The following is a 15825-nucleotide window of genomic DNA, read 5'->3' as shown; positions in this document are numbered from 1 at the left end:
TTTAATAAAAAATCTTTTTAATATTTTGATGTTTTACTAATAAATTGACAATGTGATATTTTATTTAATTATATATTTAATAATTTTAAATATAATTGTATAATTAATTTATTATTTTCAATTAAAATGTAGTTTTTTAACAAAATTTATACCTGTCTCATTGAATTTCCGAGCAACCATTCAAATTTGATCAACCATCTCGAACAAATGCCGCTCTCGCCTGCAGTTTGCTTTTAAATAGTGCACATTTTAAACTCGAATAAATATATTGAATGGCTGAAACGTTGAAACGTCCCCATGCATAATAAACAGTGAAACATTATCTTTGGAAACATATATTCATTCATACACGGCCACTTTGTTAATTTTCTGGGGCCTTTCAACGATGCTGGGCAGCTCCGCCTCCACCTGTGGCCTGCGCGGAGACCTTCCTGTCCTGTTTTCAACCTCCTCTCAATTCCAAAATTTGGCCGTTAGAGCTGCAAATGGCTCGATTTCGAATCCCAATGGCGAAAGCTTCAATTCAAATTCACTGGAGGACGAACCCAATGCAAATGTACCGACCACAAGGTTGCTGAAACCCCGTAATAATAAAAAAAAAGGATGGCAGTGGTCCAAGGGCACTGCACCTGGGGAATACGGTGGCCCGCCTACTCACATAAACCCCAGAAAGTATTGGGGAGATGTCTCTGATCCCATCACTAACAGAAACGATTTCATCTGGAACAAAGAGTGGTTGGATCGTGTCCATGTTGTTCCTGCTGAACCCCCTCAGGTCCAGTCTCCTAAGCAGGTAAATCTTTGTTATATGCTTCACAATTTCTATAGTGGTTGTTGCTGGGATTCGATCTTTCGACCACCTTTTGTTAAGTATCGAATTCTCTGTTGCTGCACATCTCAGTTAGGTGATTCGATGTGGGCTATGCGATTTAGTTCCCTACTTGCACGAATACTTGAACTGTTCGTGCAAAATTTGTTTTATGCAACCCGTTTATGGGATTTGAGTAATAGAAATTTGCTCATGGCTGTAATCCATTTAGTTTGTTGTGTTATCCATGAGAATGGAATTTGCATTTGAATTGCAGCTAAATGTAATGTGGCCTTTTAAACTTGAAAAACTATGAAATTACAGCGTTTGTATTATATCATGAGTGAACTAATCAGCAGATGCGGATGGGTTTGTGGGTCAGTGGCGAAGATGGTGGCATGCCAGGCCATCTGCCAAGTTTCAATTCTCCCGAATGCATGAATGAGTGGTTGGACCAGGTGTCCAGTCCTGAGTGATTTGACAGAAGAGAACCACTCTTCTTTGCCAGTGCCTTAGCGGTACGAAAGTGTCTGTGTTTAGTGGTTTGTCTCTCCAAGGTCCTACGCTGTTTGTGGTGCCTGAACTTTTAAGGGGAATTGTAATATTTCTTCTTAGTTGAAAATAAACACACTGAAATAGTAGCTTATCTCAGCATAGGTATGGCTTGTTTTTTCTCAAAAACAAGCAAATGTGGACTAGTAGGCTCTGTTACCGGACACAGAACGGCCCGTAGAACGGCCCAGAACCGGCAACGGGACGGGAAATGCTGTTTCTAAGTCTTTTGCCTGAAAAGGTTTCTAACGAAACAGATATTGTTTCTTAGGGAGTTTAGGGTTTTTGAGGATCAAGTCTGGTAACAGAGGAAAATCACCTCGGTAGAGGTAAAGATTTTCAACGTGAATCTGGGTCGCAAGATGAAAACCACTGTACTATTTTGACAGAAATACAGATTCGAGGGCAAAGCAGACCTGCTAAAATGGCAGCCCATCCTGCGCACAACTCAGTCAAGCATGTTAGTGAAGCGTTTGGATTGGCAGTAAAATTAGGGTTTACAAAGAGTTCCAAGACGTTTTCCTATGCTTTACGGGTTATTATTGCAATGGGGAAGACAATGCAGTCCGCAAATTGCAGAACCTCCAGGTTTTAAGGTTTTCAGAGGATAAAGTAGTGGATATGTGCAGGTGGAGGCCTTATATTCTAGTGGTTGTTGAGGAAAACATAAAGCACACTATGGACATTATCAACTCGTTAAGCCCTTCATTGAATACCATTGTTAAATATCCTCTTATTTTGCGTTGTAGCTTGGGTTAATTCCTTGCCTTTGAGTATCATTGTTAAGTATCCTCTTATTTTGCCTCGTAGCTTGGAAATAAAGTAAATTCCTTGTTATAGGGTAATGGAAGCATTGCATTCGATGTGCTTGCCAAAGAAACCAGGGAGTTTTGTAGAAAATCCATGAAATTCTGATATGCTAATATGAACAATCTGAAATATAATTTCTTTTCATATAAACAAGGAATATGAACAAAAATAAATCACAGTCACACAGTAGCAAAACAGGATATTTTTTCTAGGGAAACCAACTGGGAAAACCCTCTGCTTGAGAATTTTATTGATAGAAACTGAGAAATTGATCTCTTACAAATACAACTGTTTCAATCGAAACACACACTTATATTTCCTGCTTGATATAAGCTTGAAACCCTTGCAAGACTGCTGATCTCTGCTGCCGTCTATCAATTTGTGCACAAGCTTCTCTTGCACACTCTGCCTCTCACAAGCTCCACACAAAACCCTATGCAACCTTCTCACAAACCCATGGGCGATATTGTTGTGTCTCACCAACTCGTGCTTACAAGACAATTGATCAAATTGTGTCTTCGTTCCTCCTAATTCGAATGGCTAAGTTTAGTGAGTTTCTAATTAAGGAGTTTGCTTTTGTGATTGATTGAGTTAGCATGAGTTAACTACTCATGCAACTCTTCCTATCTCAAATCAAAGACTTGAGACTCAAACACAGGTTCTTTTCCTCAATGAACTCGCACTAGGAGACTAATAACTTGGCCTTCCACTTTAACACATCAGTGAATTGCTTCATAACTACTCTTAACTTGTAGGAGCATATCCTAAATTATAGGAATTTGTCCTAACTTATCGGAAACTCGAGCATGCTAAGGAGAAACTTGTTGTGGTTTCTTTGATTAAGGCACAAATCAAGGAACCCTTTCTCGCTATTATTTTCAATGCTCCCTCTTAGTGAGGAAGGTGTTCTTGGAAGAACCTCACCCACCTAGATTTGTCTCCAACACTACCACATTCTCCGCTGCTGTAGTTGCTCCCTCGAACTCCAAGACTTCCCTACTTTCTTTTGTGGAACCTACTTTGAAGACCTATTCTTTCCCACCATGCTCTGCAAGTGCACCTCTTTAGTCATAAGTGACATGTACCCTGTGTACCTGTGTGTCTGCTTCTTGATGCTGGGAGACTCAACTCTCTTCTGATCTCCCTCAATCAAATCGTCTGCCCACTTGGCTCGAACTCTCCCTATTCTAGGAGTCTTTGACTGAGTGGCTGCCTCTAGTCGCTCTGGGCTATGGTCCTCATCATCATCCTGCTGGTCAGCCCAACTGCCAACTAGCTTAGACTGAAACTGAGATACTCACTGAGTCTCCATCTTGACAGCTCTATCTTGCTCTCACTCAACGACCACTTCTTTACTCTTGAGCACTCCCTGCCTCGCTGCTCAAGGCTGCGTCTGTCTCCACCTGCAACTTGTAGAGATTCTTCACCCTCACATCTATCTGCTTCTTAGTTCCAGGAGCTAATTGTTGGAGGTAAGCCTTACCTCTGCTGAAGATGATATCATAACCCTTGTCCTCAAGGGTGGCTATCGAAACAAGATTCTGCCTCAATCCTGGAACATGGAGAACATCTCTGAGATGGAGAGGATTACCTGAGTCCCTCTGAAAATTGACAGTACCAACTCCTCTAGCTGCATACTGACCATCATCTTCTAGCTCAATCTAAAACTGCATGGCCTTCTCCTTTAGGTGGCATAAATTCTTCTTCTTCCCGGTCATGTGGAAGGATGCTCCTTAACACATCTAGCAAGTACTTTGCCTCCTCTTTTGCTGATCACTGCAACTTTTGCTATTTCAGAATGCTTGCATATCCAGCTGTCAAATCTGCCACTATCAATCTCTCTTGGATGCTCTAAGAAGACTAAACATAGGCTACTCAAAATGCTCACTAGCTGTTCTCCTTCTCCTTCAAGATCGTCAACTCTTAGGGACTTCTAAGCTGCCCACTAACAATGTTGTCTGCTGCTCCAAAGGATCACATTCTTAGGGTCTTTAACTTGCCCACTACTTGCCTCACTACTGCTCCACAAGAGACAAGTCTTAGGGCAATGAAGGTTGCCCACTCTTACTGTAGAAGTTCATCTCTACACAGTGAACTAGGGATGAATACTAAGCCCTCTTGGTTGTTTCCTTTGTCCCTTCAAGGATCAACCTTGAGCTTCAACAATTTTGCTGCTCCAACTAGTTTTGATGTCCTTCTCAAATGTTGGACTTAGGGCACCAAAGACACATTTTAACTACCCTCCAAACAATACATGAGATGTCCACCAAAACTATCCTAAATCTAGACTCAAACACCTAGCAAAATCATCAGCTACATAAGGACATATATACCTCAGAAAATATCCCTCTTTCTGCTATCTGAACCTCTTTGGCCTGTGCACTTCCTTTTGAATTTCGGTCCTCTGCTTAGGGCACCCTGTGGCACTACAGGCAATCTCCTAATTGGCAAAATTTCCCTTCTATCCCTACACAATTCCCTTCTTAGAGACCCTACCTCCTGCGCTGTTCCTATAGGTGTTTCTAACATTGACTTAGGTATGCTCCAAGGCAAAAACATGCCTAGGTCTGCTCCTAGTAGGGCCCGACCCTTCCTAAACAAAACAAATATATTGCGGCCTCTTCCACAGAGAATTACCACTCTTAGAACATGCACAAAACTGCCATTAAATCTGCCAGCGAGTTCCTCTAACTAGGCCTGCTCCAACACAGAAAGAACCCTCAAGAAAAACTCGTTTTTCTCCCTTTGGACAAACTCCTATAGAGGTTGTGACTCTCCTAACTCAGACGTCCTTCTTGAAGATTTGCATTGGTGTTGTTCTTAAATCTGTTCCAAGAGCTCTGATACCATGTAGAAAATCCACAAAACTCTGATATGCTAATATGAACAATCTGAAATATAATTTCTTTTCATATAAACACATAATTTCTCTACTAAACTTTGCAGCGGAATAGGAACAAAAATAAATCACAGTGACAGTAGCAAAACAAAATATTTTTTCTAGGGAACCCAACTGGGAAAACCCTAGACACATTTTTATTGAGAATTTTATTGATAGAAATTGAGCAATTGATCTCTTGCAAATACAACTGTTTCAATCGAAACACACGCTTGTATTTCCTGCTTGATCTAAGCTTGAAACCCTTGCAAGACTGTTGATCTTTGCTACCCTCTATCAATCTGTGCACAAGCTTCTCTTGCACACTCTACCTCACAAGCTCTACACAAAACCCTATGCAACCTTCTCACAAACCCGTGAGCTCTATTGCCTTGTCTCACTAACTCATGCTCATAAGTCAATTGTTCAAATTATGCCTTTGTTCCTCCTTTTAAAGCAATTCAAACGGCTAAGTTTAGAAAGGAGTTTGCTTTTGTGATTGATTGAGTTGGCATGAGTTAACTACTCATGCAACTTGTCCTATCTCAAATCAAAGACTTGAGACTCAAACACACATTCTTTTCCTCAATTAACTCGCACTAGAAGACTAATAACTCGACCTTCCACTTTAACACATCAGTTAACTGCTTCATAACTCCTCCTAACTTTTAGGAACGAATCCTAAATTATAGGAATTCGTCCTAACTTATAGGAAACTCGAGCATGCCAAGGAGAAACTCGTTGTGGTTCCTTTGATTAAGGCACAAATCAAGGAACCCTTTCTTGCTATTATTTTCAACAAGTTTCTCTCGTTCTCTTGGGCTAACAGAATAAAAGTTGAAGCAAGGTCATTGCTGAGTTGGATGTTTCCAGTGTTTTCAATTTTGGAGTTGTTGTGTTGCAGGTGGCTAGTAGGAGGTATGTTATGGAGTGAAAGTTGCCATTGGCGAATGGGGATTTGATGGGTTGGATGTGGGATTTTTATGGGCAGGGAATAGTTATTAAGGCGATAGGCCCCAGATTGAATGGTGATTTTGAGGATGAGCAGATGAAATCCCTCACCTCAAGTGTGATTTAAATTGTATTGTGGTTTATAGTATGTAGCAATTTGTTAAAATAGTGAACTTCTTGTGGTTTATTGAAGCAAGAGACTTTGCGCTATCTTCTCGTTTTGTTTATAGTAAGTAGTGATTTGTTGAAATAGTGAGTTTCGTGTGGTTTATAGAAGTAAGAGAATTTGTGCTATCTTCTCACTCTTCTTTACCCTTAGTTTTATTGTATTTTGAATTTTCCTCTCGTTTCTTTTTTGTGAAACCTCAAGATATTTGTTTCTAATATAGTTCCCGTTTCTCATTTTATTTCCCATTTCTTTTCATTTTGAACAAAATTACATATTGTAGATGCTAAAAAGCATATGCATAAAACAAACAGATCCTGGTGTCCAAGATCAATAAAAACTCATTAGAGAGTTACACTAGTCTACTCTTTTCTACCTTTCTTTTTTTCCACTTTTTGCCAACCACTAGAGTTGGGCGTGGATGATACAATAGTCATTTGATTCTCTTTTACATTTACTGGGATTTCTTTATCAGAATCCGAACTTTCTGATACATGAGTTCGTTTGGTACCACTTACTTCTTTTTCAGATGTAATCATCTCAATCTGCTGCTGTTGATCGGAAGGCATTGGAACTAATGCAGAGTTATGCTTGGCCTCGTCCTTCTGCGAAGTGTCCTAGGATTTCTGATCATTTATGTTTGTGGTGTTTTTTGTGGTTTCTGCACCTTCTATTTCTGCTTCCCGAGTTTTTGAAAATTGCCAACCTTTTGGCTTTTGAGGTTGTCTCTTTTTTCTTTTGGGATCTTTTTTAACTTGAGGACAAGCGCTTTGAAGATGACGGTTTGAAGACATGTACGACAACGAAAAGTCGTATTCTCATAGTCAAGGGGTTGTGACCACTGCAGATTGTTGTGAATAGCAGAATGCGATCAGGTAAACCTTTACTAAGGTCTACCTCTACACAGATTTTGGCAAAGGTGAAAATGCCTTTTGAGACTCGATCTGCATCCACCTTTAAGAATTTCCCCAAAGAATTCCCAATTCCTTCTAATACTTTGTGGTGCCAAAAATGCAATGGTAGATTATGTAACCTGACCCACATGGGCATTTTGGATACCACCATGGTGTTTGCATCAAAACCTGGAAACCAAGGTATCATGAATAGACCCGCATTGCCCCAAAACCATGGTCCCTCGTTTAATACATAATCCTTATCTTTTGCTGTATCAAACTTTACAATGAAAAAACCCCTAGAACATAGATGGATATCACAACTTTTTGTCCAAGTAGAGAAAATCCATTGATGTAGCACCTCCAATTTGGGCCAAAAGCCATTAAATATACATATAACTGCTCTTGCATGGAAATCAACATAAATCTCATTTACCTCAAGCAAGTTGATTGTCAAAGCTGACACTTGGGTCATCTGCTCCACGATATAGGGACCAGGAAGAGTGGGAGACTGTTCTGGTTGTTTTTGTGGCTCCACCTTCCCTTTGACTGCATCTTTGAATGAAGTTGGGCCTTTTGAGCTAGATCCAGGGCATCCTCCAAGAAGTCTCAAGTTAAGGATGATGGTCGAGTCGGGACCAATGCCATAGTCCTGCAACTTGTAGTCCTCTTGCAATGATTTCCCTGCATAAATCAAATTTTGAAGTCTTGTTGGGATACCCATTTGTTCTTGAATCTTTGTTTAAGAGCTTGTACCCACTTCCAGTTCCAGACCCTCATACAAACAATTTTCCCTTTCTATGTTTTGATAAAAGTTTGGATCAGGGCTCCTTCAGGCGGTTTTGGTGATTGATCTTCAAGATCCGTCCTTTTATTAATCTCAATTGGTCTGCACTCTCCTCCTGCGTTCAATTTGTGCTGAAAATCAAGGGCAACACCATACCCATCTCTCGCCACCCATGGCCGAAAGTATTGCAACCCCAAAACAACTGTAGAAAAAACCTCTAGCTAGAAGCCTGACGTCATTAAAGAGCAGGAAATCACAAATCTGGTGCAACGATTGAAACCAAAAGCATTGTTTTGTAGATCCCATGCGAGGATCTGGTAAGTACGTTGGGTATAACCCATTCGAGGGCTTAGAGCCTGTGTTTTGAAAAAGGTATGCGGACCTGGAGATAATCTCTTCGCCGAAGGCCCCTCTCTTCAGAAAATCGAGAGATCCAAGGAAAAGCGATGTGATCAGCGTTCTGTGCATGAGAAGTGTTGCCTGTTGAAGATCCTCCACCATCGCTTATTTAGATCTGTTCTTGGGAGGTCGATAGACGCTGCATAGGATGAATACAATTTGGAAATCTGTGGCAACGTAACCCACAACTTGGAAAACCCCAGTACATTTTGTCAGATCCATCACAACCTCCTTTACTTGCTGGGGAGATTGAGCGATGACTTCGGATTTGAGGGCTTCATTTTCTTCCTCTGCGATAATGGAAGTGGGGGAGGCCAGGCCAAGGTTGTCACAAAAACTTTGGGGCTTCTGCAACCCACATTCGATATAAAGAGCATCGACGCCGTGGGTTCCATGAAGCAACATCCATCTGTGTTCCCCTCACCATGTAAAGACGACACCAGCTCCCTCGACTGTCATACATAAATCATAGCCAAAGATAAATCTATCCTCTGAAGACAAAAGTGGGAGAAGAAATCGATCCTCGCACAGAGGATAATCTAGAAATCTTTCGCCACACCATGGTACTAACAATGTGTTTGAGGCGGAGCCTTGAATCACAATGGTGGGACGAAGAGAGCCACAGACCAACGGAACCCTAGCCTCCATTGCGTTCAATAACCTTCGCCTTTATTTCCCATTTCCTGTTTCTACTAACATAGCTAATAGGCTTTATCATTTCACCCTTCGCCTTTATATATATATATATCTATATATATATATATATTTGTTTTCCCAAGGAAAAATTTGTTGGATCCCCATAGGGGTTGGTAACCCCAAGGGACTTGACCGAATTTGAATGTGTGACCTATAGCGTCCTTGCCAACGACATGCCTTAGGTAGATGGTTCAATGGATTGAGCTAATGCTTAGAAATATTTACCACATTATCGAATTGATATATGTGTGTGTGTGTGTCAAAATATGGGGAGACCCATGGGATGCTTCCTCATATTTGTATGGCATATTTAGTAAACACGTTGGTGTAGATTAGTGTGCCTAATTGAAGGGGATTTGTATTGGTCACCTACTAGCACGGAATTATCCAAATGCCCAATAACATTGGCTACAACTAGTTGGGCAAACCCCTTATATATATATAGAAGATCTAGTTCATCCCTTGAGGGTGGATTTGCAAGAAGACCGCTTTGAGGTAGGGTTTATGTTGAATTTCCGCGATCCTGGTGTCTGGGATAGAGTCTTAAATCTCTGACGCCACTAAACCAAGAATCACAATGATACTACTTTGCACAGTGGAATATAAACACCAGTAAATCTACTGGTGCACAAAATATGGACAACTTTTTACTTTTTTCAACCCAACTTCGTTATATTAATCAACATATAATACAATAGTCTAGGGCTCCCGTACCAAGGATAATGGCCCTCAAATATCCACTAGTACAAGAATACAAAATTGGGGCTTGGTGTTAGTCCATCGATAACCAATCTACCTTCAACAAGATACTCTGACCATCCGGCTGATGCAGTCGACTCTCTTTGCTCCTCTCGATCGTACCCTGTACTTGCGCGGTCCTTCGGCTCCCGATCTACAACTCCTGCCTCTATCAACGCTCTAAGTCCATCTGACCACTGAAGCTCGGCTGTCAATCTGCTCACTAGTTGATCGTTCGTCCATCAACGCATCAACACGTCGAGACTCCTGTCAGGTTGTTCACAAGCTCCACATGTGAACAACTCTCAGTCTGCTCACTTCTGCTCCTCAGCTACTCGGGGACTTCAATCTATTATGGTCTTCCTATGCTGCTCCAATGAAGACCAACATCAGGCGCGAAGGGCTGCCACCTATCATTGCAAGATGTCCATCTCCCACAATGAACACGGGCTAGGAGGACTGTCCATCATCTGCTGTAGATGTCCTTCTCCACATACAAGTCTAGGGCTGCTCAACTGCTCCTCTGGTTCGTCAACCCTTGAGCTCAACAACTGCCACTCTAGCAACTACTTTTGTCCATCAAAGTGTTGCACACTGGGCTCCAACTTGGGCACTATCATGCTGTCCTCCAACAGACCATAAATGCCCAATCCATTATCCACACTTGGTCCACTCTCACGCTGCCCTCCAACAGTCCACGAGTGACCAAGTCTGCTGTAGCATCTGCTCCTAGTTAGGGCATCCAACACCTAGGAAACCCCTCCACATGGCTGTTAACAGACTTCCAAACTGTCCTCTCCTAGGACACCATCCACTAGCATCAATTCAACCTTAACACATCAATATAATACATATCCAGCCTTGCTATGCTTTTGCGTCACCCTAGTGCAGTCTGCTACATGCTGAACCCTCAGTAGCACTGCATGCACTTGTGTTCCTGCACTCACGCGTTCCTGCACTCGCGTTCTTGCACTTGCGCGTTACTGCACTCGCGTGTTCCTGCACTCGTGCGTTCCTGCACTCATACGTTCCTACACTCGCATTCCCGCACTCGCGTTCCAGCACTCGCACCTTCCTGCACTCGCGTTCTGACACTCGCACCTCCTACACTCACACATTCCTTTCTTGATGTGTAGACTATGAAAGATGCTTCTTGGATGTGTCTAAATGCCTCACACTTGACCTATATTTATAGGCATCAAGTGGCTCCAACGAATTTGTCTTTGGGCACTACTTTAACCTCAAGTCGACCTGCCCAACTAGACAAATTTACCCATCTTAACTTCAAAAATTCATTTCTCTTCAACCACAACTCGGAATCGGATGATTTTCAATGCGTCGGATTTGTCTCGACGAGTACTATCATCCTCATCCATCACATGTCAAAATCTCTCCATAGTTTTGTCTCCAACATCGATGGGTGAAAAACCCTAAGCTTGGGTTTCAACCCCACAAGGCCATTTGTGGAGCTCCTTCCTCCAAACCCTTGATCCTTAAGGCTTGGAGTACCTCCCAAGCTACAAAAATCAGCACTCCCTCTTAGGCTGGCCACTGTTTTACAAAACGGCCGAATCGACTCCGACTCGGCCGAGTCGATGGCCTGGGCAATGAAATGGTGTGCAACCCGGCTCGGTTGACCGAGTCACATATGACTCGGCCGAGTCATCCAATGGCCGAGTCATATGTGACTCGGTCAACCCGGCCGGGTCCGTTATGACTCGGCCGAGTCAATGTAGGGACGGCTGGGCAGCGTAACAGCTAATAAAATTTCACTTTTTATGTGATTTTTGCAAAAGTTAAATGCAGTTAATGGATTCTAAAGGGTAATTGTAATTTGTTAAATGCTTTTGGGGTCCATTTCCCCCTCCCAAACCCTATTTAAGACAGCCAAATGCTCTCATTCACTCACAGCAGTCTTATGCATTTGAGTGAGAGTCTTCTTTGAGAATTAGTGAGCAGTTCTTGAGCTTGTTTTGGAGCAGCAGTGAGGAGTCTTGGAGGAGCATTGTAGCTGGAGTGAGGAGCTTCTTGGGCAGCGATTTGGAGCAGCGTTGAGGCGCTGATTCTTGGAGCAAGCTTGAGGAGGCAGTTTGTGCCTGGAGGTATTTTTTTCCACCTCTATAAATCTGTTTTTGCTTAGTAAATTTTAGGTGCATATCAAGAAAGCTTAGAGAGTGTTTTTTGTCAAATAAATGAACATTGAATCAATTTTTTTTTTTTTTTTTTTCATTTTCAGATTGTTTTCCTAGTCAAAAAATGGCACCTAGAGCAAAAGATCCTGCTTGGGCATATGTTGAAATGGTTGATAGTCAGATGCATTGCAAATTTTGCCATAGGAAAATTAAGGAAGGTCCTGGGGGGATTAATAGGCTGAAACAACACTTGGCAGGGATTAGAGGCCAAATTACCGCATGTCCCTCATCAGAAATTGAGGAGATTAGAAAGAATTTGTTGGCCAACTTTGAGAAATTTAAAGAAGATAAGGCTAGGCAAAAAGAGATACAGGCTGAAATTGGGAGGAAGAGGGAGATACAAAGAATGATGGCTACCAACCCCCACTATGATTTTGAGGGTTCTTCCTCTATCCCTCAAACTGAGGCATCCAACCCTTTCCGTTATGTTCCTCCCTCTTTTGGTTCTGTTCAAGATAAGGGAAAGGGTAGAATGAATTTGACAAAGGGTGATGTGACTATCAAAAGTTATTTCACTCCCTCCTCTCCATCAGATGCACATGGTCCTGAAGTTAGTAAAGGTCAAATTCAGCCCACTTTAGATGACCATTGGAAGAAAGAATTGAGGGACACTGCTTGTGACTACATAGCTAGATGGTGGTATGATGCTGATATCCCCTTTAATGCTGCTCGTTCACCATATTATGAGCCTATGTTTGATGCCATACATGTTGCTGGAAAAGGCTTCAAAGGCCCTACTATGCAAGAGCTAAGGGGGTTTCGTTTGCAGAAAGAAATTCAATCCATTAATGAGTATTTGCAAGAGTTCAGGGACTCATGGGCAAGAACAGGGTGTACCATCATGTCAGATGGATGGACTGATCAAAGAAACTGTACCATCATAAACTTTCTTGTCTTCTGCCCACAGGGAACCATGTTTTTAAAATCAGTTGATGCATTTGATAAGGTAAAAGATGGCCACTTGTTGTTTCAGCTATTGGATGAGGTTATTGAGGAGGTGGGGGTGGCTAATGTTGTTCAAATCATCACAGACAATGCCTCTAACTATGTTCTTGTTGGTAAACTGTTAGAGGAAAAACACAAGACCATCTTTTGGACCCCATGCGCTGCACATTGCATAGACCTCATGCTTGAGGATATTGGAAAATTAGATTGGGTCAGAAACACTGTAGATAATGCCAAAAGCATAACAAAATTTATCTACAATCATACACTGGTTTTGAGTCTCATGAGGAAACACACTGGAGGCAAGGATATTATTAGGCCTGCCATCACTAGATTTGCTACACATTTTTTGACATTGCAATCTATGCTTTCCCAACATAGAAACTTGCAAAAGATGTTTTCCAGTGATGAATGGAATCAAAGCAATTGGTCTAACAAACCAGAAGGCAAAGAATTGAAAAGGAAAGTCCATGATGAAACTTTTTGGAGAAAGGCAACAGAGATTGTGAAGCTTGCTGAGCCACTAGTTAAGGTGTTGCGGTTGGTGGATGGGGAAAGGTTGGCTATGGGCTTCATTTATGAGGCTATGGATCAAGCAAAGGAGCAAATAAAGACATCATACAAGGATAGAGTGGCAAAGTATGGGCCCATTTGGGCAATCATTGATGAAAGATGGAACAATCAACTCCATCGCCCTATACATGCAGCTGGGTATTTTTTGAACCCACGGTATCATTATAAAGCTAAGGAGTCAGGAGCTTTGAGGGGGGAGGTCAGAGATGGACTGGCTGATTGCATTGAACGCATGATCCCATCGGAGTCTAATCAGCTGGAGATACATCAACAGGTCACATCCTTCAGCAATGCAACAGGTACCTTTGGGAAGAACCTAGCAAAGATTGCAAGAGAAGCAGATGAGCCAGGTAAACAAAAATTTCAATTTTCAATTTCTTAATGGTTTTACAGTTTTACTTTTTTATTAAAGTTTGTTAAATCATTTATAATTTGAAAGTTAGATATAATTTGTAATTTTGTTGAGCTTCAGCCTTCATCTAACTCATAATTCATTACACTCCTATGTTTTTTGCAGCACAATGGTGGGAGGCCTTTGGTGGCCAGTGCCCTCAATTGCAAAGGTTTGCAATTCATATTTTGAGTCAAACTTGCAGTGCATCTGGGTGTGAGCGCAATTGGTCTGTCTTTGAGAGGATTCACATAAAGAAGAGAAACCGTTTGGAGCAAAAACGGTTGAATGATCTAGTTTTTGTCCAATACAACCTTCGGCTCAGACGGAACCAATTGCTGAACAAAAGACCTGATTCAGATCCCATTGTGTTGGAAGACATTGATCCAACATCAGATTGGGTAGTGGAGAGTCGTCCACCAGAGTTTGATCCTGATGAGGATCTTGATGAACTTGAACATCCACTTCAGCCTGTTCAGTTGAATGCAGATCCCAATCCACCAGCCTCAGTCTCACAGCCAGCAAGGAGTAGGACTCCAGTTGTAGGTGCTTCCTCTGCTCAGCCACGACAGAAGCGCAGCCGCATATCTACTCTATCTCAGCTTGCATCTGCTGCACAGCCTGCTAGTGGTACTGGCACCACTTCTACAGTTGCAGTGGGAGACGATGATGATGAGGAGGAGCCATGGGGCCCCTTGTCTGACTCTGATGATGATGATCTAGAGATTGGTCGAGATGATCTTGGCTCCTCTGGCAGTAGCCACTAGCCAGTAGTACTAGTATTGGAGTCTGGTCACCATCACAGTTTACTTTTGTTGTAGAGGCCATTTCTAGCCTCCTTGGTTATTTGTATTTTGTTTTGAGTCTTTGATCATGTATGACAGTTGACTATGTATTGCCATTGGGTACCATTTTGATATAATGGATTGGTTCATGAGCCTACTTTGATCATATGTTGTCTTCCATCTATATTATAATGCTGTGTGTTTGGAAACATGAATGAAAATCTTTAAAATTATGTTTAAAATATTTAAAATTATGTTTTTTTATAAAAAAAATAAATATTTAATGTATTTTTTACAACGACCGAGTCATTGAAATCGAGCCGGCCGAGTCATTACCGAGTCGGAGTCGGAGTCGGAGTCTTAAAACATTTAGCGAGGGAGGTACTTCCAAGACTAGGAAGTAACCATCATCATCGACGACACTAGTCCATCTGGCATACGTCACTGTAGCATACCTTGTAGAATGAACTCGACAACCTCGGTAGTGCCTCTGCCTCATCACATCTAGACTTGAAGATCCCAAACCTCCATAGGGCTGCTCCCTCTTAGGTTAGACTCTCTCTGATCCTACACGATCTCCACTGGTTCAGTCCTGCAAGCACTCATCCTCCTGGATCAAATACTAGTCGTGCAAACCCCTCCAATCTCGGATATGCAACATCACGATCCGATGAAGACTCTAGCCTACCAATTGTAGTCCATCACAAGAAGCCATCTTGATCAATCTGATCTCGTCCAAGCCAAAGAAACCCTCTAGCTGTCCCAACCATCCATGACAAATCAACAGATGTCTATGATCAACAATCTGCCCTACAACAAACTGTTGTTCACCAGGCTCACCGCTAATCCACCAGAACTCCCCGCTAGTCTCATTGCCAAGCCAGTCAAGACCACATCTCCATCTCTTCAGCTGAACCCTTTGCTCCATGATCTAGCCACCCACAACTCCCTCTGAGTTGCTTCACTGTGCACACTCTGATTCACTGTCCCTCAAAGTAGCTCAAATACGCTTTGATACCATGTTGAATTTCCACGATCTTGGTGTCTGAGATAGAATCTTAAATCTCTAACGCTACCAAACCAAGAATCACAACGATACTACTTTGCATAGCGGAATATAAACAACAGTAAATTTACTAGTGCACAAAATATGGACAACTTTTTACATTTTTCAACCCAACTTCGTTATATTAATCAACATATAATACAACAGTCTAGGGCTCCCATACCAGGGATAATGGCCCTCAAATATCCAACAGTA

At 41.9% G+C, this 15825-nt stretch overlaps 1 protein-coding gene across 1 annotated transcript in view; it reads left to right on the top strand.

Annotated features, from left to right (window-relative positions):
• Positions 1-266: 266 nt before the first annotated feature.
• Positions 267-15825, top strand: part of LOC149159930 (protein CONSERVED ONLY IN THE GREEN LINEAGE 160, chloroplastic-like) — a 302860-nt gene continuing 287301 nt past the window's right edge. The window contains exon 1 of the mRNA XM_089436593.1: positions 267-793. Within this exon, the coding sequence (XP_089292719.1) occupies positions 386-793 (408 nt within the window). The 5' untranslated portion in view covers positions 267-385. The remainder of the gene's footprint in view (positions 794-15825) is intronic.

The sequence above is a fragment of the Pinus tabuliformis genome, chromosome 5_2 (genome assembly GCF_031772625.1).
Source record: "Pinus tabuliformis cultivar Carrire ecotype Pingquan chromosome 5_2, CPIR1, whole genome shotgun sequence".
NCBI classification, from domain to species: domain Eukaryota; kingdom Viridiplantae; phylum Streptophyta; class Pinopsida; order Pinales; family Pinaceae; genus Pinus; species Pinus tabuliformis.
This window is presented reverse-complemented; position numbering and strand designations above follow the sequence as displayed.